We start from the raw sequence: 24,677 nt of genomic DNA, 5'->3' as shown, positions 1-24,677 counted from the left end.
CAGACTTCCTTTGTTTAAATCTCCCCCGTTTTTAGCCCAATTTTTAAAATTAAGAAAAGTCCCAGTTATTTTTCAGTTCTTACTCACGGGGAATCAGTCCGGATTTCTTTTCAGGAAGGAATCGGCGCTCTCCGCTTATGGCGACGCGGCTTCACTTCGCAGGCTGGGTAGCGACTCTCAGCACCGCGCTCACTCCCGATGTCGATCCGTAGCCTTTAAAAAGGCTCTTTCACGGTACCGGGGGGCGCAAAGGTGCCCACCGAGTCTCCTTGTTCTCAGGCTTCAGCGCCTGGGATTTTAGGGGTCCCCCGCTTGCCGTAGCGGGTAAGACCCGAACTTGCGAAGCAGTCCTTCTCCGGAGCTCGGAGGTAGGACCGCCATTAAGCGCTGGCACCGACCGGAAGTTTGGCAGAAGTTTGGCTTCCCTGTCATCTTATTTAGATCATGCCTGCTTTGTCGCTTGTGGCTTTTCAAACATGACTGCTCCTTTGCATCTCACAAACAATTGGACAATCGGGCAAAGCTGGGGGAGAAATTTGGGGGCAAGATGCGCAGCCGGGGAGAAGAAAGGTTACAGCGTTTGGGACTTTTGGTTTAGAGAAAAGCTTTATAAGAGGCGACATCATGGGAACGTATAAATTTATGCATGGCAAGGAGAAAATGGGTGGAGGGAACTTTCTCGCTCCCTCTCCCCTATCGCTAGAACTCGTGGACGGCCAATGAAGCTGAAGGTTGGGGGATTTGGGATAGATTTTAAAAAGGACTTTTTCACGCAGTGCAAAGTTCAGCTATGGAACTCATTCCCAGAGGAGGCAGCAATGGCCACCAACCTGGGTGGCTTTAAAAGATGATTGGACAAATTCACGAGGCCTTTCTTTGTCCAGAAGGTGGTAACACAAGAATGGACCTTTTATGCAGTGGAATGCTCTCCCCAGGGAGGCACCAGGCAAAAACATTTCTCTTTAACCAGGCCTTTGGTTGATTGACATTTCATGCCCTTTTAAAATGTGTTGGGGATGGGGGACGTTATTGGGTTGTTCTTGTTTTAATTTCAATTGTGTATCTTGTGTTTTTATATTATGATTTTATCTGAGACCTGCAGGTACACGGATATGGGTGGCGTTGTGGTCTAAACCACGGAGCCTCCTGGACTTGCAGATCAGAAGGTCGGCAGTTCAAATCTCCATAACAAAGTGAGCTCCCGTTGCTCCGTCCCAGCTTCTGCCAACCTAGCAGTTCGAAAGCACACCAGTGCAAGTAGATAAGCAGGTATCGCTGCGGCGGGAAGGTAAACAGTGTTTCTGTGCACTCTGGTGTCCGTCACAGTGTACTGTTGCACCAAAAGCAGTCTAGTCCTGCTGGTCACATGACCCAGAAAGCTGTCTGTGGACAAACGCCAGCTCCCTTGGCCTGAAAGCGAGATGAGCACTGCAACCCCATAGTTGACTTTGACTGGGTCCTTTACCTTTACCTTTTACAGGGTAGTATACTAACTAACTAACTAAAAGGTTACTGGTGACTAACTCTGCGGGGCTGATGAACCTGTGGTCCTCCAGATGTTGAGCTCCAGCTCCCATCATTCCTGGCTGCTGGTTTGGACCAATGGGAGTCCAACATCATCTCAAGGGTCATGGGTTCCCCATTCTGATATATATATCATTATCCAGTATCAGATGCTCAGAAAAGACCCACTGAAATGATGGACTCAAGTTGGCTGGTTTCAATGGGTCTACTCTGAGTAGGACATAATGGGATACATGTCACCCATCACATTTTTCTTCAGAGCCAAAGCAGGCTTTGGGTAGCATTTAGGGCACTTTTCAGGGCCAGGGGAAGATGAACGACACATGAAATTAAAGCAGAGAACATGCAGATTTACAACATAATACTGGTGGGTCCTGGCAAGTTCTGCTCCTCCCTCCACCTTCCAAGGAAATTAAACAGATTATTGTAATTTACAAAGGAAGAAGAAACTGGACGTGTGGAAGGGATGCAGCTATTGACTCCAGGGATGGGCAAATTTGTACATTTCCGTTTCTCCCTTTTCCATCTCAGTCCTCCACATTTTGGCATCATTTTGTTATTCTCCCCTCCCCCCCATAAAGTCCCAATGAAAATTCATCAGCATCTTAGTGTGCGTTTCTCCTAACAGACATGTCTGTGTGCAATTCTGCTTAATACACACATTTTTTGCAGAGCAGTTTCCCCTAATTTCCTGTCATTTTCCCTAATATCTTTATGCACAGTTTATGCCAGTGCATACATTTCTGTGCACGTGACTCGGCTGCAGAGAACATGCAGATTTACTGTCTGCAAATTGCAAAATTTGGAAAGGTGGGAAATCGGTGTTTCGGTTCTCGTACTGTTTCTGAAAATGTAAACTAGGCAAGTTCCCTTCAAAATGGAGCGGAATCTCATTTATTTCCCCCTCTCCCATTCCTAATTGACTGTCAAAGCTCCAGCATCAGTTGACTAAGGTGAAACTTCTCTAGACATTGTCTCAGATGCTGGGCTGTCAAGGAAGCCAATGCATTTGGAATATTGTTTTGCCTTGGTAAGGGACTCGATGACAGCCAACAAACTGAAGCTCAATGCAGACAGAACTGTTAATGGGTGGTTCCCTAGACCAGAAAGATGTGAGATTCCCTGCTCTTGGTGGCTTAAAGGTAAAGGTAAAGGGACCCCTGACCATTAGGTCCAGTCGTGGCCGACCCTGGGGTTGCAGCGCTCATCTCACTTTACTGGCCGAGGGAGCCGGCATACAGCTTCCGGGTCATGTGGCCAGCATGACTAAGCTGCTGCTGGCGAAACCAGAGCAGCGCACGGAAACGCTGTTTACCTTCCCGCCGGAGTGGTACCTATTTATCTACTTGTACTTTGACGTGCTTTTGAACTGCTAGGTTGGCAGGAGCAGGGACCGAGCAACGGGAGCTCACCCCATTGCAGGGATTCGAACCGCCGACCTTCTGATCAGCAAGTCCTAGGCTCTGTGGTTTAACCCACAGTGCCACCATATAAAGAACACAGCTTGGGGGTTCTTCTGCAATTATCTGCCCCAACAAGAGAGTCCAGCTTGTGTCCAGAACTATGCTACAGATTAGAGAAGGTATTTCTTTAAAAAAAACCACACACACAAGAACCACATGCTTGTTCATTAGACTGGGCAAAGCACATTACCAGCAAAACAAAAAAGGTGAGAGAAAGAGAAAGAAGCTATTAAACTGTCAGTTCCAATTAAAACCAGCATATTCTCCAGCACTGTTAATGGATGACGAAGTGGAGAATTAAAACGCATTTGACAGGGACAATATGCATCCTTCTTCTGCCTGGTTCAGACAACCAAGTCAGGTACAAGCAGGTAAGCTGACCTGGAAGCCCCCACAATCCATACCACCTCCTTGACTGTTTCATTGAGCTTTAGAAATATCTCAAAATCATGGAGACGGGGGGTGGGATTAAAGAAGGAGGAAGGAGAACCAGGGAGCCCCTGAGATGCCTCCTCCATTCACATCTACAGACATCCTGCTTAGGTATGAATTTGTGATCCTCACTTCCCCATTGATCAAGTCAATTTGGATGATTTTGATAGCTTCATGGTTAAGTGGAACCCTTTTCTCTATCACTCTGACCCATACTCCTGGAACAAAAGAGACCACGGCAGCAAGCAAGGCCTGCAAAACCCAGTTATTTATAGCATTCAACATGCTATTCCCAAATTGACTACAACAAGCATGGCAATGACCTTCCAGTAAATTCAAATCACAGGTCCCCTGTCAAAAAGTAGCACCTTATTTATTTTGGTGCTGGTGTGTGCATGTGTGAGAGAGTTAAGCTCAGGTTCAGCAACTGGTACCCTCTCGCACCAAAGATGACCTGTAGAATGTCACCTGGCCCTTTGATTATCAGCCAAACAACAAAAAGGGGTATGTTGGATTACCTAACTATGCAGATCTGTTCCCAGGCATCAATATCTGTTGCCTCCTCTTTAATTCCTGTAGGTAAGAGCAGAAGAAGAGCCTGCTGGATCAGGTCAGTGGCCCATCTAGTCCAACCTGAGCACAAGAGCAGTTTCCAACAACCAGTATTCAGGGGCATGCAGCCTCCGACAGAGCCTAGCCATAAGAATTAGCAACCATTGGTAGCCTTATATGCCAGGAAACTGCCTAATCCTCTTCAAAAGCCATCCAAGTTACTAGGGCTGCTGCTAGGACTCTCATTTGAGGAGGACGGATTGGTCCTGTTCTGCACTGGGCCTGGTAGAGAGGCAGTGAGGCATTGCCCTGGGCTGTATTGGAGCAACTCCTCCTACCCTTTGGAGCTCTCCCTGGTCCTGAAATGGCCATTTGAAGTAAGAACCATTGTTCTGTTGCCAGGACGCTACACCCTATATCCTCTTACTTGCTTCCATTTATGCTGGTGGCATTTTTCTGCTATGAAGTTGTAAACTGCAAAGGCAGTTGGCACATCGGCAGCAATTCTGTGGTGGAAGTGCCTCTAAGGGGTGGTTGGGATCACCAAAGAACAGCCAGAACATGAATACAGGTAACCTAATACGTTCCAACCTGCTCAGCTCTATTAAATATTAACACAATGACATTTAATATGATAAAATATTTAAATAAGCCTAATGTTCATCAAGTTAATCCAGTGTCGTCGCACTGAGTGACCCAGAAGCTGGACGGTAAGAGGAAACTACCTTTGAATCATATAAATGTAGAGTTGTCAGGCACCCCAATGGTCATCTAGTCCAACCCCCTGCAATGCAGGAATCACAGCTAAAGAAGACCTGACATATGGCCGGCCAAGCTCTGCTGGAAAACCTCCAAGGAAGGAGAGTCCACCACCCTCCACTGTCGAACAGCTCTAACCAGCAGGAAGTTCTTCCTAATGAGTCAGAATCTTCTTTGTTGTCATTTGAATCCATTAGTTTGAGTCCTACCCACAAGACTACTCCATCTTCTATGTCACAGCCCTTCAGATATTTGAAGGTGGCTATGATTAAAGCTATGGTTTTCCCTGTAGTGATGTATGGAAGTGACAGCTGGACCATAAAGAAGGCTGATCGTCAAAGAATGGATGCTTTTGAATTATGGTGCTGGAGGAGACTCTTGAGAGTCCCATGGACTGCAAGAAGATCAAACCTACCCACTCTTAAGGAAATCAGCCCTGAGTGCTCACTAGAAGGACAGGTCGTGAAGCTGAGGCTCCAATATTTGGCCACCTCATGAGAAGAGAAGACTCCCTGGAAAAGACCCTGATGTTGGGAAAGATTGAGGGCACAAGGAGAAGGGGATGACAGAGGATGAGATGGTTGGACAGTGTTCTCAAAGCTACTAACATGAGTCTGACCAAACTGCGGGAGGCAGTGGAAGACAGGAGTGCCTGGCGTGCTCTGGTCCATGGGGTCACAAAGAGTTGGACACGACTGAACAACTAAACAACAACAACAAATGATATTACCTCTCAGTATTCTCTTCTCCAGGCTAAACCTGCCCAACTCCCTCAACCATTCCTCATATAGCTTGGTTTCCAGACCCTTGATCATCTTGGTCACCATCCTCTGCACACCTTCCAGGGGCTTCCTTTTTAGTGAGAAACTGAGAAGAATGCTGTCTGCATCTCCATCTCCTTTTCTCTCTCCCCAAGTAATAGGGCTATAGAGACATGCTCTCTCTGAAAGTATTTTTGCTTCTGAAGAGGGCCCATTGTTCCAAGACCTTATTCTCTTGTTGGTTTCCGACTGTCAAAGACAGGTCAAATACATTTTCATACATGTCAACACTGGCCTTGTTTTCTCTAGACAATATTTCGGTTGGAGGGGTTTGTGTTATTGGAAAGACAGAGTTGAAGACAACATATTCCCTAACATTGTGATGTATGTAATCACCTCTAATGCACCATCCTTCTCTCCATTTATTTTCATGAGAACATCAAGCCACTTTAAATGGCAATGTCTTCCCCCAAAGTATTATGGGAAGTGTAGTTTGTTGAGGGTGCTGAGAGTTGTTAAGTGACCATTGGTCCCCTCTGAGAGCTATGATTCCCAGAGTTCCCTGGGAAGAGGGATTGATAATTAAAATACATGGGGAAATGTAGCTCTGCAAGGGGACCAAGGTCTCCTATCAGCTCTCAGCACCCTTAACAAACTACACTTCCCAGGATACTTTGGAGGAAGCTATGAGTATTTAAAGTGGTATGATACTGCTTTAGAAACATGGTGCAGATGGAGTCTTAGTTTCAGTGGCTATAAGAAGAGAAAAAGAGATTATCAAACACCCTGCAGGTGTTACACGAGTTAGTCTGCCTCCAGGAACATCAGAGAAGGGAGAGTTAAATGCCCTGTCAGTCTTCTGGTTTTATTGATATCTATGCAATCTACTTGCTGAAAGCTTACTGTACCATTCTCCATATTTTCAAGCCTTTGGGAACTCAGGGTAGGGGGCATTCAGATTAGGATTCATAGCACACATCCCCAATGATGGCTGGTGACTATTCAGACTGGTAGGGTGGCAGCCAAGGAGCCAATGGCAGGCAGATCCATCTATTTCTAGTTTTGTCCCTGGCCTCCAACCTTCTGAATTCTACAGGGGTAACACTGGCAGCCAGAGCCACCCCCACCCCATGCAGATGGGACCTGTCTGAAGGCAAATTAAGATTGGTGGGCCTGTGTCCCATTGCTCCTAACAGATCCGCCTTCTCCACTGCACATCCCACTTCTGACACCAGAGGAGGGCACAACAATTATTATTGAAACAAGGAATGAGCCAGTCCTCTCCCACCATCACCTGTGTGGTTGGGGGAGGCAATAGGCTAACTCCATGGGAAACCCCTCCCTTCCCACCCTCCATCCTTCTCTGTGGAAGAGGCAGGCACAACTGACAGGGCCTTATCAGTGGTGACACCATCCTTGGAACTCCCTCCTCCAAGAGATATAATGGGCTCCCTCCTCCTTTTTCTTTTGGTTGGTCCCTGAAGAGCCTTTTGCTTCAGTCTGCTTTCAGTTGGTTCCTCTACTGTACCTTGTTTCTGAATGTCTGTGAGGTGGGATTTGGTTTTTCACATAACTAGATTGCAGTTTTGAAATCAAAATAGCTTTATTGCCTCTTCTCCTTCAGCATTTAAAATGAGAATTCTGATTTTGATTAAACTTCATCCGCATACACCATGGGAAAATATCTGTATTTGGAAAGCATTGAAAGAAGCATCTTACATTAAATGTACTATTATTGATTTAAGAACAAGGGTGGTGATGATGATAACTGGCTGTAGATTGAGGTTTAGTCATAACTTCTTCCTCTGGGCTACTTGAACGGGTGCTAATGTATGAGTCTTGTGGGATTCATAGCTGCAAAGTGGCAATGATAACTACCAAGACTCCTAGATGGAGCTTTCATAGCTACCTAGACTCCAGAATGGAACAGGCATGCCCAGAGGCAGCATATCTCTCAGTAGCTGCTGGGACAAGAACCAGGGGAAAGGCTTCCCTTTTGCATCTTGCACATGGGTGCCCAGCGGCTGACCACTGTCGGAAACAGTATACTGGGGCTTGATCGGTTTTGTTCTAATTCAGCATTGCAATAGAGTGGTACCTCGGGTTAAGAACTTAATTCGTTCCGGAGGTCCATTCTTAACCCGAAACTGTTCTTAACCTGAGGTACCACTTTAGCTAATGGGGCCTCCCGCTGCTGCTGTGCCGCCACCACACGATTTCTGTTCTCATAGCAGAGTCTGTAACCTGAAGCATCTGTAACCTGAAGCATCTGTAACCCGAGGTACCACTGTACTTATGCTGCCCCCAAACACTCGACTGGACTGCGGCTGTGCCATCCTTGTTGCCGAATCCCTGTGGCAGGCAGGAGAGTTGCAGGTGAGGCAGAGACAAGCTAAGACTATTGGGACATGCTTCAGACACACACAAACACATAGCACTCCCGTTGGGGGATCGTTCAGTTAGTCTTTACATGCAGCATCCTAGTCTAGGCCAGCCTGTTCTCCACTCTGTCCTGCAACCCCAGGATCGCTGCGTGGATCGCTGACCCGAAACGGTGCAAATCTCTTAATTCCACCTCGCCATCTCCTGACCGCAATGCCGAAAAGACGTCTACAGAAGAGCCAAGCTATAGGGAGCGAGGAGGGGAGGCGAGGGGATTGAGAGGAGAACCCAAGCTATTTTTATTTTCTAATATCTGGTTTGCCTTCAGTCGGCTCCGCTACTGTTGTGAAACAGTCTCGGGGTTTGATGTGCTGAGAAATTATTTGCTGAAAAGCTAATAAGTGGCTCTCCAGTCAGCAAACGCCTCGCTGAATTATCATCAACTCTTTACATAAGTGACAAACAAGATTGGCTCAAAGGCTCCTCAGCGGCAGCTAGCAACACCCAGGCAAAACACGAGGCAATCTCAGGAGCAGGGATTGTGACGGTGGGCCATTCAGCCTTGCGAAAGAAGCTTTCACATCTTCAGCTACGTTTTATGTCGCCTGGAGTTGAAGAAACACAGGAGGCTGCCTCACACCGAGCCAGACCACCAGTCTGCCTAGATCAGTGTTGTCGGCACTGGCTGGCAACAGCTCTCTGAGATTTTGGACAGGGAGCCTTTTCCCCAGGAAAGGCCATTGCGGATCGAACCAGCAACCTTCCGCACGCAGAGCAGATGCTCAACCACTCAGCTAACAGCCTTTCTCCATATGTAAGAACATCAGAAACTGCCTTGTACCAGGCCAGGCTGTTGGTCAATCTTGGTTAGTGCCGTCGATAAGGGAGGAGAGAGAAATCATGTTCAGTTTGCATTTGAAGGCAAACCTGCCCAGTTCTCAGTTACTGAAACAAGACGCAGTCACTGTTCACAATTTGCACTTCTATGAATTTTGCAATGCTGTTCTCCAGCCCGGTAATATGTACTAAAAAGATATCAGGTCTATTCTGAGTAAACGTTAGTAGCACACCATCCAGTACACGAAGATTTTGTTAGTTTTAAAATTCAAAAGCGACATGGAAATGTGGAGAACCGAACCACAAAAACAAGGAGAAAAACTGAAATTACCAGATTCACCCTTCCTGATCTGCAGCTGAGATGGCCAATCAGTGGTTCTATGAAAGACCCAGCCCTCCTCACCCTGGTGCAAATTTATCTGGCCCCTCATTCCTCCACCCCACATCTTTTGGTCACAACATGACCAAAAAAATCGCCTGCCAGAAAGGAAAGGAAACAAGATATTCAGTTGCAAAACACACACACGTTATATTCCTTTCTGCTGTGCAACATTAACATCCCTCTACAGTGGATGCTCGGGTTGTGAATGTGATCCATGCGGGAAGCACATTCACAACCCACAGTGCCGTGTCTGCACACACACGGGTTGCAATTCAGCACATCTGCACATGCACAAAGCTCAATTTAGTGCTTCTGTGCATGCACAGGTGCCGAAACCCAGAAGTAACCCATTCTAGTGATTTTGGGTTCAGCGCCATGCGCAACCCAAAATCGTGCAACCCGAAGCATCTGTAACCCGAGGTATAACTGTATTGAATTTTGATGGCAGTGGACAGATTTGGTTTTTTAAACTTATTTTTCAGTTTTCTGTAAATACAATGAAGAATCCCCATGTGCCCCAAGCCCAAGAAACGTCCCACGCATATGCAATGTAAATGATAGTGGTCAAATATTAAGCAGGGTTGTATAATATTTTTTATAAGCCCACCCAGGAACGGTTGTGGGCAGGATTCCTGCATTGTAGGGGGTTAGACTAGATGACATTTGAGGGTCCCTTGCAACTCTACAATTCTATAATCCTATGCTTACACGCTTGTAAAGTCCTCCATCAGCGATGGGGGAGATTTGTGGCTCTCTGGATGCTGTTGGACTCCAACTCCCATCAGCCCCAGCCAGCAGGGCCAATGGCAAGGAATTATGGGAGCTGGAGTCCAGCAACACCTGGAAGTCACCAGGTTCCCCACCCCTGTCCTAGACACATGTCCCAACCTTTGAGGCGTCACATATTCAATGCACTCCAGCCACATCTAGAGGACGGCAGGTTCTGCAGCCCAGCCTTAAATGCTAAATGGCCCAAATGGCATTTGGCCTTCCAGTTTCTGCAGAGGATTTTATTGCTGGGCCCCAGTCTGTTCACTGGCGGACACAGAACACACACCCCAAGAATGCAGAAGTTGGCTGTCCCTGCTCTGCAAAGCCACGCGACAACTGCAACAACAGCAGCTGCCTGACCCCTGCTGCTTACATCCAATGTTCGGAGAGGGAAGCAGGCAAGACCAGGGAGGGGCCAAAAACAATGCTGGGGAAGGCAAGAGAGGGATGAGTTCTGCAGCTCTACAAAAAGAACCACTCCGATTCATAGATTCGGCAATGTTCTGTGCAGGGAGGACGGGGCCAGTTTCACCTCTTCACTGCAATTCCCGGTTCACAACAATAAAACAAATAATAAACACAGCAAGTAGTATTAGGCGCCATGCAATAAAAGCCATCGGGTGGGAGATTTTGCAGTCTTGGGGCCACATCCCCTGGCAGGCAGCCTTCTGGGGGCCACATGGCAGTGGTGATCAGGTCCAGAGGCAAAAAGAGACAGAACGATGGCTATTGCCTCTTGCAGTTGACTGGTTTCCGCAGGAACACACTCCTCTCTATTGTCCATGCAGGCAAAGAAGGAGCATTATCAGAACCCAAGGGACCATCCCAGCCGGACGAAAGTGCATGGGGTGTGGCTTGGAGAGTGTTCTGAGGTCCACATAGAAGGTTGGAGGGCCACATTCCACCCCAGCATAAGCAAAAACAGAAAAAAGCAGGGAAGCAGAACTAAAGCTAGCAAGCAAAGGCGAGAACCAGGGAGAGCAGAAGAGGCAAGGCTAGGAAGGTAACAATTAACTTTAATGCTGCTATGAGGTCTTCATTGTGCATCATATCTGTGTGGACCAAAACAGCCTCTTGCCATACAAGAGGCTTCCGTTTCCACTTTGGTGTAAACTTCTTTGCAGATCAGAGCTTCCAAGCTCCAGCTGCCAGCAGAAGCATTTTCTTGAAATCTGGAAGCCCTGATCCAGCTTGGTGTCCTGGGGTGCAACACCCCTGGGTTGAGCTCCCAGCTCACCTTTCACATCCTAGAAGTGGCCCTGCACTGTCACAAGAAAGGTTGTGCCCCATCCTATGCACCTGGGAGCCACCGTCCCAGAGAAGAGGCTTGCGATAACGGCCTGTAAACCTGTATGCCCCATGGAATTTGGGTTCACTGTTTGACTTCTGGACAAGCAAAGGCCGGACCGCTTCGCAAAACATGCTTTTAACCTCTGAATTTTGCTGCCGGCGAGATGTTCCTCCGCCACAAGCTTTTGAAAAGGGTTTGGCAATTCGTGTAAGAAGATTTAAGAGAACCACCAATGGCTAATCATGATATCGAATTGCAAAGGGGAGAGCCTTCAAAGTCAAAGGCAGTCTACCTCTGCACAGCAAATGCTAGGGACAAAGAGCAAAGTGGCCATTGCCACCACTGGCTGCTATTCAAGACGTACCCAGAGTCCTGCTGGAGCAAACCAATGATCCATTTCTTTCATCATTCCACTTCCAAGCAATGTTAGAAACTCAGGTATATAAGCTAGGCGCCAAATGGCACATTAAACCTGGGTTACGGTCGCCACAATGGAACGTCTATTCACCAGGGGCTTGGAACAGATGATACCTTCCAATTTTACAATTCTAGGATCTCAGCCACATTGCTCAACTGTAGCTTGCTCTTACAACAGCTCGCTTGTCCCAGTGTGCAAGAAGGAGAAACACACACCATAGAAATGGAAAGGGTATTAACTACGGACTAAGGCAGAGGTTTGCAAACTGTGAGCTGTGAGATCCATCTGGGTGGCTTGTGGGAAGGCTATAGCACAGCCAGCCGAGAAGCAGAAGACATGCAGCTTTTGCTACAGACGAGTCAGCTAGCTCGATGGAGATGTCAGTCACCAACCAGGTGCCCAGAAATCTCCACGTAGTCACAATGGAACCCACCCCAATAGCAGAACGCACCTAGCGCGTTTTGAACACTGCTTCCAAGAGCAGTCAGACAGGTCTTTCTTTCCCAAGTCGGCATCTGCTTGCTCGCAGTGCCTGGTACTCAAAGGTAAACTGCCTCTTGCCATAGAGGTTCCATTTCGCTGCCGTATTGAAGAAGAGTTAAGGGACATCATCTCCTCTGTCTACAATGAATTTGTCAAACGGAGGGACATATTTCCCTACCTCCACCTACAGAAAACCTATGACACATTCCAATAGTGCAGGGACACAGAGACAAAAATAAGTGGAGCAACAGATGCAACTCTGACCTTTGCCCTGTAAGCTACCTTCCAGCCAAGAGGAAGTCAAAGGTTTCTGCACACACCTCTCCATCCAGGCTAGCGAGAGGGGAAGGGCTGCAGGAGGTTCAATCACCTGACGGCATCTCCAGCAGTGTTAGAAATTAGCCAGGCGCATTTTGCACTTACTGGCCACTTGCGACCAAGTGAAGATGTTCAGGTGCCAAGATGCTGCCTGACATCTCCACCATCTGGAGGTACATGCCCGGGGATCCTTGGATCTGAACTGTTTCAACACACAAATACCACATCTTATAGAAAAGAAGACTCCCTGGAAAAGACCCTGATGTTGGGAAAGATGGAGGGCACAAGGAGAAGGGGACGACAGAGGACGAGATGGTTGGACAGTGTTCTCAAAGCTACCAGCATGAGTTTGACCAAACTGCGGGAGGCAGTGGAAGACAGGAGGGCCTGGCGTGCTCTGGTCCATGGGGTCACGAAGAGTCGGACACGACTAAACGACTAAACAACAACAACAAATAGAATCTGCACAATCAGAATGAATTTCAGGAACCCAAGAGTTTGTATTGAGAAATATGACTTTTGAGCCATCTTGCCCCCAACTCTAACCCTGGTTTAAGGAGCCATTTGGCGCCTAGCTGATATATCTCAGCTTCTAACACTGGGTTTCTCCAGGTAGGACCGGGGGACAGAGCTTGCTCTGAAGTCCTGGGAAGCTGCTACCAGTCAGTGTAGGCAATACCAAACTGGATGGGCCAATGGCATGATTGCAGTTCAAGAACACATCCCAGCCAAACAAAAGCACTTGAGGGGGGTGTAAAACAGAGCCTGGGGAGAGTGGGCGTGGCCTGTGGAAATCCCAGGGGCCAGATAGAAAGCTTTGGAGGGCCACATTCACCCCAGGCGTGACGTTCCCAAACCAAAGAGAATCCCTTACTTTAAGAAGTCAACAAATGAGGTGCCCATCACCCTTGTGACAAAAACTCTCGTATGTTTGTTATCTATTGGATGGAAAAGGTACTTCATGGGGCATCATGCTCAGATTATGTGGACCTTCTGTCAGAGCCAAAACAGAGACCATTTTCCACGCAGGCTTTGAGAACTATCAAGGGTTTGCTGTGCACACTGACAGATGTAGGCCTCAGGCCCCATTTACACCAGACAGTTAATGCGCTATGATACCACTTTCAACAGCCATGGCTTCCCCCCCCCAAAGGAATCCTGGGAACGGTAGTTCATTAAGGGTCCTGGGAGTTGCTAGAGACACCATTGCCCGTTCCCACAGTGGTTTAAACAATCGATCCTTCTTCCTCATGAGGAACTCTGAGAATTGTAGCCTGGGAAGGAAACTAGTAAGAACCTACAGCTGCCAGAATTAGCAAGAGGAAGCCAAGGGTGTTTGAAATGGTATCACAACACTTTAAATGTATTGTGCGAATGTACCATGTGCAGAGTTGCCATCGCGCCCTGGGGATTCATTCAGTCTCACTGCACCACTGCTCAGTTGGCTAATCCCTGGTGATTATTATCTCTCTCACACACATTTTGCTAAGTTTTTGTTTGAGTGCACACCAAAGGCACACTGTGCTACCCCAAGTCCCAAGCCTTTGAACTCGCAGCTCGTCACACAACCCTGACACAGTTCCCCTCCGCAATTGGTTCGACTTTCCTGAAATCAGGGCCGGCCCACACATGAGGCAAGGTGAGGAGGCTGCCTCAAGAAGCAGGAACCACAGGCACAGCAGATCCCAATGTAGATCTTTATCCCCCACCCGCCTTGTTCCTGATGTAGACCTTTGTTTAATTCTTCTTCCCTGACAGCGAAGGAGCGCCATTTTGTGGTTTGCCCCAGGTGGCAAAATGTCTAGGGTCAGCCCTGGCCAACATCCCAACGGCTCTCCATAACACCAGGTAGGTAAGCCAGCATTCACCTAGCCACCCTGCTGTTGTCAAAGTCTCCCCATCGCTTCCTTTCAACATGCTTGCTGGATTAATAACTTCCAGGGTCTACACTACACATGCATTGCAATCTTTGTTACCCCTTAAGGATCACAAGAGCTGCGGCTGTGCATGAGTTGCAAAAATATATGCTTAGCCCCCATCCCCAAGAGAGCTGTGTCCCCCCCCCCAAATTCCCTAAGAAAATGACAGTTCAGCTGGCTTGAGTCTGCAGTGCAGATCAGACTTTTGAAACCAGCGGACAGTGACAGGAAGAGGTCCTTTTGGCACAGAGTTGGGTGGCTGGAGAAGACTTTTATCCAACAATTCAAAGGAAACATGCAGTTCTGAGTGAAACCCTCGGCTTTGCGACATCCAAGCAGATCGTGTGTTTTGGTGCATAAGCTGCTGAAGATCTAAACATCCTTTGTGAACTGAAGACACACACAAAAACAGATTTTGCTAATCTTTCACACCCCACAGCCCAATGTTGATATGGAAAGTCATGGAATAGCCACAAACTGCTCCTGAACCAGCTGGTCTTGGTACTGAGGAAGAAACCGCTCCAAGCTAAACCACAATTCTAATTCAGAAATAAATATCTTCCCTCCCCAAAGAAACTGAAGTTACAAACAGCTTAAGGGAGCCAAGACCGACCCATTAAGGCAGGACTAGTCAACTCAGTGACCTCCAGATGTTGTTGGGTGGGAACTCCCACTTTCCCTAACCATTGGTCATGCTGGCTGGATAGCAGGAGCTGCAGTCCAACAGCATCTGGAGGGCACATGTTAGCTACCCCTGCATGAAAGGATGGCTCCATTTCCGTTTCTGCCCAAACAGGGAGGCGACAGCATACATTGCCCTACAGGGCACCAACTTCACGCAACTATGTGCTCTCTGCCTACCTTGTCCGCCATGATCATTGACGAGCCGCCATGAATCCCCAAGATCGGAATAAAGGTCTGTGATGAAATAAAATCCAAAATCTGGGCAACCGCCTCCTGGTCGGTGTCGTCCCCGAAAACCACGCCGTGGATCTTGGTGCCTGACATCAAGTCACAGACATTGGTGATGATGCTTTTTGGGTCTGTCTGATTGACCAGAAGGGGCACCACATTGACGTCGACGGTGAGGTCGCCGGACATATCCCTGGTCCAAAGCGCCCGGACCTCTCTTTCCGTGACGTACTGCGTCCTCCCCAGGATGACGGCGATGTTCAGGATGGGGTAGCTTTTCTCTGCCCCCCAGACGAGGGCCAACTCTGCCAGGAGAGCCTGAAGCACCAGGAGATTCCAGCAAACTCGCGCCATCTTCACCAACTCCATGCTCTGCGGAGAACAAGGAGCCCGGGACGGGCGTCACATCACGCGGAAGACGAGGATGAACTGCCACAGCCTCCTGCTTCCCACAGGGACCCGGTCCTTAACCTTGCAAACAGGCATCCTTGAAATGAGTCTTCTTGCAGGGTCAAGGTGGCCCTCAAAGTTCAACCTCAGCTAAGCGCCCGGGCTCAGTGCAACACTTAACTCCCACCAGAGCAAAACTGACATCGCCTTCGAGGTCTCGGAAGGGCTGCTGGCCAGCCCTGCACACATCCTTCCCTTACAGGGGGGGGGGGAATAAAACCAGCTCAATCTCTGCTGAGGACACAGCACAGATGAGATATCTGAAGCTTCTCAGGATGCCTTTTTGGAAAGCCTGGCTTTCCGAAGCATCTTTGAAGGCTTTGATGGCATGCAGTGACCCAGGCCCTGCCTGCTTCCTGCCCTCCTTTCCTCTTCCCTCCTGCTGTGGCTGAAGCAGCAATGATTGGTGTGCCTCCCCCCTCCCTCCCCTCGCCTCTGTCCAGAAATTGTATTTTATTCCAAGACTCATTTCAAGCTGGCTGGCTGGCTGCTCACGCAGAACTGGATGAATTTCTGGAACAGATTCAGACATGCATTATTCTAACCCTTTTTTTCCCCTCTCCCCCCCCAACCCTCACCCGCCCTCACTCCCCTCTCTCCTTGGCAATGTACCCACTTTGGCTGGGCATCGGGGATGTCGGCCAGTCGTTGGCATGCATACTGTCCCCTTCGCTTCGGGTCAAGACCCTGGATGCTGCTTTATTTTCGCGGATTTCGTTGGGCGGGTGGGTGAAAAGGGGGGGCTGTTGTTCCTTCTCACAGAGGCTGGTGGCAAAGCCGCTCGTGGAGGGAGGGGGCTGCCTTCTGCTGACTTGCATCAAACCCCACCACCACCACCACCCTGGGGGGAAAATGCATCTCTGATCCTATGGCTCCCATCATCCTGACATCTACACTCATCAATCATGTTCCATCAGCATCAGGGGGATATATGGGACTCAGAGTAAACCTCTTCCCTCCCTAGGCTTCAGGTGGGCACGAGCGAGGGGTCTCTGGAGCTGCGTGTCTCTTTCCCCAGACCTCATTTGGATTCAAACTCAGCCGTTGTCTGTTGCAGGGCAGATTTTTTTCCCTGCTTCCCCGACTGCAGTCAGATCACACGAGAGGCAAAAAGACAGAAAGAGGGTGGGTGGGTTTTTATAGTAAAGCCATAACCCACTAGCCCGTGCTTTTAAACCTCCTTCATCGGGAAGTATTAATTATTTGAAATATCCCCCCCCCCAAAAAAAAAAAATAAACCAGTGGGTTAAAAAAAATGCACCACGCTGGCAGAAGGGGGGGGGGGTTGTTTGCACCAATTAGAAAGACGTGCACAACACACACACAAGCTGCGAAATCCTGCACCGTTAGCCTTTACTACGTAGGAGAGGGAATTCTTAGCTTCTTCGCTCCATTCATGGGGGCGAAAGGAAAACCAAGAGCAACAGCGCCCCCTGGCGCTCCGCCGCGTTCCTAACATCCCCTTGGCGCTTCTCTCCACTTTCTCCCCCCCCCCCAAAAAAAATTATTTATTTCTTTATCCTCATTCCCATCCACCACCACCCTCCAGCCACCTTCCACCAGCATCAGAATCAGCATTACCAGGAATGTGAGAAATCGTAGCCGCTGCCGCAAAGTTTGGCATTTCGCAAGACTCCTCAGCGCCGCGCGTCAGGGGAGGTTGCCATCCTGCTTTCCAGAGATGCGATCGCCAGTGTTGGTGCTGAGATCGGGGCGCCACATCCTCGCCTCCCCGCGAGGCAGGGTTGCTTATCGGTGCAAAGGGGGTCTAAAAGGGAGGGTTTTTTGGGGAGAGCGGGGAGGAGGGGGAGGGAAGGGAGGGGCGAGAGAAAGACCACCACGTTAGCGCAGGCGGAACAGCGCAAAATAACACAGCGGCAACTTCGCGGCGCAGCGAATTAATAAATCCTGGCCGGGCAGCCGATCGTCTGTAGGGGGAAAAGTTGATTTGCTTCCATGTAATTTGTCGGAGAGCGCGTTTCGCCCGCGATCTTGCTTGGAAATCCGTTCCCCGTCCTTCCTTCCATCTCCCGCCTCCTGCCGCAATTTCTCTCCACTAGGACGTGCGCGCGATCCTATGCGTCCTTACTCCCGAGGAAGCCCTCGCGGAGTTCAACGGAATTTCCTCCTCGGGTCAGGATGCGTAGGATTGCGGTGTGTTTGGGGCGAGCGGAGAGAGACAGATGAAGCGACCTCGCCCCCCCCTCCACCTCCCCCAACTCCACCCCTTGGAGGTTGGGATCCTAGGCAGACTCCCTTACCTGGGAGTAAAAAACCCCACTGAGCATAGGCGGGCCTTACTTCCGAGTAAACACCACCAAAACTTGCGTTCCCATAACCACCGCTAGGATCGGTCTACTCGGAAAGTAAGGACAGACCCCCCCAATCCCTTTGCAATTTAATGGAGGGTCCTTCTTTTACCCAAGTTAAAGGTCCCTTCTGGCAGCTTGAAGTTCTCAACTGGAGAGATCCATCGCAAGGAGTTTCTAGCCCCCATCTTTTCCTGGGAAGTAAGTCCCATTGAAGTCAAGAGGACTTGTTTCGGAGTAAACACGCACAGGCTGGCGATGGGGGGGGGGTGTTTAAAAGAGGACCAGCCACCTCATTTTGGGATGGAGGTAGGAAGCGACCCTCCGCGCACTTCCTCGAGAGTAAACTCAGCTCAGCGCCAAAGAGCTTACTCCCAAGTAAAGGTGCATGGGATGGCGCGGCGAGAGAGGAAAGAAATCTTTTCCACCTGCTCAGTAAACCTCTCCAGTAATACTAATAGCACTAATTTCCATGCTAAAAAAATAATGGGGAAACGCACCGGGGTAAGACGTTTGTTTTAATTTTTTTTTACTCTCTCGCTCTTTTTTGGCAGGCGAAATTGACATGCAAAACGGCAGCAAGGCCGGGACCCTAATCTGTCCATTTCACTCACGGGTGGCCGGGGGTTGGCGCGGGGTGGGGTGGGGTAGATGGACGCTACTGTCGAGGCAACCCAACTCCACCCCCCTTTGCAACAGTGCCAGGCAAAAAGATCGCCACAGACCATCCATCCATAGCCCCCACCTCCCACCCCCCACCCCTCTCTCTCCCTCCCCCTCCCCATTCCGCATTTTTTAAATTCTTATTTATCATAATTGCTATTATTTAATCGCCTTCGCCGCCGCTTGTTACTCACTGCATTCGCCCTCCACATAATTCCAAGCTGAAAATCCTCCAAGTCATTTCAAAAGGATTCCTTTGGCACCCGTCAGAAACGCGTCTCCGTGTGTGTGTGTGTGTAGGTGGTGAGTGTGGTGGTGGGGGGGGTGCTTGTGTTTTGTGTGCGTGTGCGTCTGCTTAATCCCCAGATTTCAGCTCAGGTGCCCTTCCGCAAGAGGGGGGGGGGGAGAACCACGCCAGGCAGCATCTTCGGGCTCCCAAAACCATCCAACACACACACACAGGCGCGCGCGCACACACAGGCGCGCACAAGCATACATACACCGCCTCCCTGTTCCAAGTTTGCCAACCCAGCCGAGGGAGGGAGAGCGCGCAGAGTCCAACAACCCCAACTGCTTGCCCTGCTTTGCAAACGAGAGAGATGCCAATCTCCCCCCCAAAAAAAACCCCGAGGCGCTTTAATTGCGCGCGACGCTTGCCCAAACTGGAGACTTGTTACTCGTCCCCATCGACGTTTGGAGTGCGCTTTTCTGCTGCAGTGGAAGCAAACAGGGCAGGAATTGGGAGGGTGTCACCAAAAAAAGACCAGCAGCCCCCTTCCCCCTCTCTCTCTCTCTCTCTCTCTCTCTCTCTCTCTCTCCATCACTGGAAAGGGATTGTGGAGCCAACTCGCCAGCAGGCGGCTGCCGGCTGGAGGGATTGAAGAGCGCAGGAGGAGGAGGAGGAGGCCCCAGCTGAGCGGAGCTGGCTGGGCTGCTGCTAGGGGCTTGGCTCGGCTGGTGCACTGCCCCGGGGCGGCGGAGGAGGAGCGGGCGGCGGCGGCGGCGGGGCCGCAGTCTGGAGCAGAGCGCGGTTCGCACGCAGCGCCTGAGCGCCAGCCCAAGCGGGGAGGAGGGAGAAAAGTCTTCCTCGCTCCTTCTCTGCAGCACCCCCTCCCCAAAACCGAGGGGAGGGAGGGAGGCGGAGCCGCTGCGAAGAAGAGAGACGCGCCGTGTGGCCGCCCTGCGACCCGGCAGCAGCGCGCGTACACACGCATCCACACGTGCACACGCGCCGCCGACAACAACAACAATAATAATAATAAATGGGGGGGAGCAGGGGAGGGAAGGGGGCTCGGGCAAGATAATGTTCAATTTATAGATTAATATTATTATTAATAATAATTATATCCTCTTCCTTGTAAAGCTGCTGATTGATTGTTTAAGTTGCAGGCTGTCTCCCTTGCTGGAAGACGGAAGGGGCTGTTGCAAGGGCTCTGGTGAGTGAGTGAGAGATAGATACATATGTTTTTTTAGCAACAAAATTTGGGATGCTGCCAACTCATATATTAACTATCAAGGCAGTGTATCTATTGTACAGATGTGCATTTTTAAAAATATTCTAAAGTAGGCGAGGGCTCTCGATTTTGCCGGTGCATAAATGGTTATTTATCCTTTCAGATTCATGGGGTTTGGATTGCTCTGTGCCATAGTTTTCTTTCCTTGATGTCCTGCTCTCCCCCACAGGCTCAAAGTGGTTTATGGGCAGGTTTGCTTTTAGTCCCCCCCCCCTTCCCCCCCCCAAGCATGAGTAATTCTGCCCTTGTAGAGCTCCCAGTCTTAATTATTTAGTTTTTTAATCAGAAATATTAATAGGATATGTTAGGCAGAAAAACCGCAATCAGTATTTTTTTTTAAAAAAAAAAAAAAGAATACACATGAATGATTTCAATTCCAAGCCAAGCCAATAATTTAGGGTCTGATCCAACATAAATCACTTTGGAATGCCACACATGGGAAGCAATTCGTAAATGAAATAATAATGATAATGATAATAATAAATACTTGAATGGAAGTAAGTGCCACTGGATTGTGCAGAACTTCCACTGTAAACACGTTATAGAGCATTCTGTTGATCAAATGTAGATGTTTGTTTGTTTTTAAGGGGCTAATAGAGGTAAGAAGGCTTTGTTGTTTAGTCGTGTCTGACTCTTCATGACCCCATGGACCAGAGCACGCCAGGCACTCCTCTCTTCCACTGCCTCCTGCAGTTTGATCAAACTCATGTTGGTAGCTTCGAGAACACTGTCCAACCATCTTATGCTTTCATAAACTAGGAGCGTGAAACCTCAAGCCTCCATCAGGCTACACCCCACCCTCCCTAGGCCTTGCACCCTCTTCCCGTGTTTTTGCCTGACTGGAATGTGTCCTAGAACACTGATCCTGCTTCTTACCTGCCTGTAAAGAGAATCGAGGAGGATGCCCAGGTGTGAATCATAACTAGTGCGCACAGGTAAAATGTGACCTTTCTTTTACCTCTGGCCCTGTGCACCTCTGGCACGTGGCCCCTGGAAGGTGGCCCGATAGGTGACTGTGGCCCTGAGGCTGAGAACTACCCACTGCCCTTGTAATAACCAAGCTATCCTTCAGCGCTGGGAGGAAAAACTCTCGCATTTCCATACCCTGTTTCGGTAACATGCCAGAACCAAAGCAGCTTAAGAATTAAACAGATGTGCCCTTAACTCAGAGCACCATTGATTCAAATGTCCGCCATTGAATTCTGCTTGACCCCTGCAAATAAAATCAGATCAACTAAAGCTTTTTTTGGTTGAATCTACCGATTAAACAGACAGAAGCTGCTATCCTGTGCACACTTGCTTGAGTGAAGGTCCAATTAAGTAAAATGGGACTCACTTACTAACTTTATGCAGAATCAAACTATGGGTCCGTGTATTTTAGGATTTGCTGCACCCGCTGCATTGCAGAGGGTTGGGCTAGACGACTGTTTAGGTCCCTTCCAATGGTACAGTTCTATGATTCAATAGTTCTTAGTTTGGGGGGGGGTGTCACAGGCCCCTTTGAGAATCTGGTGGAAGCTACGGAGCAACTCTGCAGAAAAATGCACATTGACACATGCACACAAAATATTGCCCACAATTTAATTTATTGTGGCAGAAATATCTTTTTTTTAAAATCTCCAGTTCATAGATGCCCTGAAACCTGTCCCTGGACCACAACCCCTAGTCTACAATGACTGGTAGCATCTCTCCAGGGTTCCAGGCAATGGACATTCCAAGCCCTAATGGAGGATGTCAGGATTTGAACCTAGGAACTTCTGGATTCAAAGCAGATACTCTCCCCACTGAGCTATGGCGTTTCAGTGGGGTCACCATGTGACTCTTGCAAGCATAAGCAGCAAGACAACCCTTAATCAGTCCAGAAGGACCAGGTGCAGAGGAGACCAACAAGGCTGGCACTCAGTGATGATAAAGAGGCAAGTCTAGGAAGTGCAGCTTCCATGTACAGGGGCAGTGTACCTCCAAATGACCAGAAAAGCAATGCTGGGAACAGAACGTTGCCTTCATGCCCCTTCAGATGTCTCCAGGTACCTGGGATGAAGCTGTGAGGGACCCATACTGTCATCCAACATGACTCATGCATTGCTATTCTAGTATTTCCTATCCTTTAGGACAGGAGAGGGGAAACTCAGGCCCGGTGAGCCCCAGCCTCTCTATCTGGCCTGTAGGAGTCTCCCCAGACTAACCTCCTCAGCCACAGACCCTCTCCACAGGCCACATCTCTTACCAGCCCTGCTTCGCACCCTCCCTGACGGTTTTTGCCTGGCTGGAATATGCCTTTGAATCCTGATATTTCCTCTTTCTTGTCTGGATGGAAGACAGAGAGGGTGTGTGTGTGTGTGTGTGTGTGTGTGTGTGTGTGTGTGTGTGTAGAAACCAGCCTATCGTGCAAAGGAAAAATCATTGCTCCACCAATTTTTGTCCCTGGCTCCACCCACCGCTGGCATGTGAGAATTGGTAGCATAGGTTCATTTCTTCAACCCTCATCTTCCTGGCTTATTTTCATTTTAATATTGCATAATTGTTTAATTGCCCTTCTGTGTTTAATATCGCTCAGAGCCATCAGGAGACCAGTCGCTGCTGGAAGGTGGAAAGGCCCATCTGGTCAACAAATTAAATAAATAAATCTTGGAACGTTGCACCCAATAGACCGAGTTTTGTTTTCATTTTTCCCCAGGCAATTCCGACCTGGTGGAAGCACCATTTTTGATGCGGGTGACTCCCCGCTCCTCTCTCTCTTTGCCAATCCAGGAATGAGAGAGATGTTCTTCTTGAATGAGCCAGAGGATGCATATTTGTTGGGGAAATGTGGGAGAGGAGACTTTATTTTAAGCACATTAGCCTGGCAGGAGGAAAGGTATGTGGATTATTTATGACTATTCTATCAGCCCAAACGCCCTTTCCGCAGGGGACGGCACTCATTTAAAAAATGATTGATGAGGACCTTTTTTTTTTTTTAACACCAAAAAATAAATAAATAAAGCTGTGACTTATTCATGAATCTGCTCTTCGGTGGCAATGTGCTGATGGGTGCATTTTGCCTGCTGATGTTATTTGTTCCAAGAATGAGGGGTCTTGTTTATTTGACATTTTGGGGTAATATTAGAAGTACTGTTTTGGGGGGACAGGGGGCGGGCTGGTGTGGAGGACTCCCTGGTCCTGAATGGGGTAAGTGTGCCCCTGAAGGACCAGGTGCGCAGACTGGGAGTCATTTTGGACTCACAGCTGTCCATGGAGGCGCAGGTCAATTCTGTGTCCAGGGCAGCTGTCTACCAGCTCCATCTGGTACGCAGGCTGAGACCCTACCTGCCCGTGGACTGTCTCGCCAGAGTGGTGCATGCTCTAGGTATCTCCCGCTTGAACTACTGCAATGCGCTCTACGTGGGGCTACCTTTGAAGGTGACCCGGAAACTACAACTAATCCAGAATGCGGCAGCTAAACTGGTGACTGGGGGCGGCCACCGAGACCACATAACACCGATCTTGAAAGACCTACTTTCAGTACGTTTCCGAGCACAATTCTAAGTGTTGGTGCTGGCCTTTAAAGCCCTAAACGGCCTCGGCCCAGTATACCTGAAGGAGCGTCTCCACCCCCATCATTCTGCCCAGATGCTGAGGTCCAGCACCGAGGGCCTTCTGGCGGTTCCCTCATTGCGAGAAGCAAAGCTACAGGGAACCAGGCAGAGGGCCTTCTTGGTAGTGGCACCCGCCCTGTAGAACGCCCTCCCATCAGATGTCAAAGAGATAAACAACTACCTGACATTCAGAAGACATCTTAAGGCAGCCCTGTTCAGGGAAGTTTTTAATGTGTGGTATCTTAGTGTATTTTTGGTCTTTGTGAAAGCCGCCCAGAGTGGCTGGGGAAACCCAGCCAGATGGGCGGGGTACAAATAATAAATTATTATTATTATTATTATTATTATTATTATTATTAAGCAGTTCTGAAGGGGCCATCTAGTCCGGCATCCTCTTCTCACAGAGGCCAGTCAGATGCCTATTATGGGAAGCCTGCAGGCAAGGCCAAAGAACAACAGCCACACTCTTTCCCCACTTGAGACTCCTAGCAGCTGTCACTCTGCTTCCGACAGCAGAGGGAGAACGCAGCCATATCCTCCATTGATTTGCCTAATATTCCATGAGAGCGTGAGAAGGTTCTTGGGCAGGTGGATCAGGCCAATGGCCCATCTGGTCCGGCATCCTGTTCTCAGGAGTGGCCAACCAGATGCTCATTTTGGGAAGTCCACCAGAGGGACGTGGGCACAACACTCTCCCCTCTTGAGATTCCCATCAACTCGCGTTCAACACTGGAGCTAGAACATAGGCACCCTGGCTGGTGACTATTGATCGGCTTATTCTCCATGAGCTTGCCCAATCTTCTTTTAATGCCATTGAAGTTAGTGGCCATCACTGCCTCCCCTGGGCGTGGGTTCCATAGTTTAACAATGCACTGTACAAGGAAGGACTTTGTATTACATGTCCTGAGTCTTCCAAAATTCAGCTTCGATGGATGTCCCATTCTAGGGTTATAAGAGAGGGA

General features: G+C 49.1%; 1 protein-coding gene across 2 annotated transcripts in view; it reads right to left on the bottom strand.

Moving 5' to 3' along the window:
• The window catches only part of GRIN2A (glutamate ionotropic receptor NMDA type subunit 2A), a 246,992-nt gene extending 227,424 nt beyond the window's left edge, over nucleotides 1-19,568 (bottom strand). For both annotated transcript variants that reach the window (XM_081169380.1, XM_081169379.1), the window contains exons 1-3: nucleotides 18,821-19,568; nucleotides 17,236-17,422; nucleotides 15,154-15,576 (exon numbers count right to left, since the gene is read on the bottom strand). In XM_081169380.1, the coding sequence (XP_081025506.1) occupies nucleotides 15,154-15,573 (420 nt within the window). In that variant the 5' untranslated portion in view covers nucleotides 15,574-15,576; nucleotides 17,236-17,422; nucleotides 18,821-19,568. The remainder of the gene's footprint in view (nucleotides 1-15,153; nucleotides 15,577-17,235; nucleotides 17,423-18,820) is intronic.
• Between the last annotated feature and the right edge of the window lie 5,109 nt (nucleotides 19,569-24,677).

The sequence above is a fragment of the Podarcis bocagei genome (genome assembly GCF_964188305.1).
Source record: "Podarcis bocagei genome assembly, chromosome: 14".
NCBI classification, from domain to species: domain Eukaryota; kingdom Metazoa; phylum Chordata; class Lepidosauria; order Squamata; family Lacertidae; genus Podarcis; species Podarcis bocagei.
The sequence above is the reverse complement of the archived record's forward strand: the minus strand, read 5'-3'. Positions and strand labels throughout refer to the sequence as shown.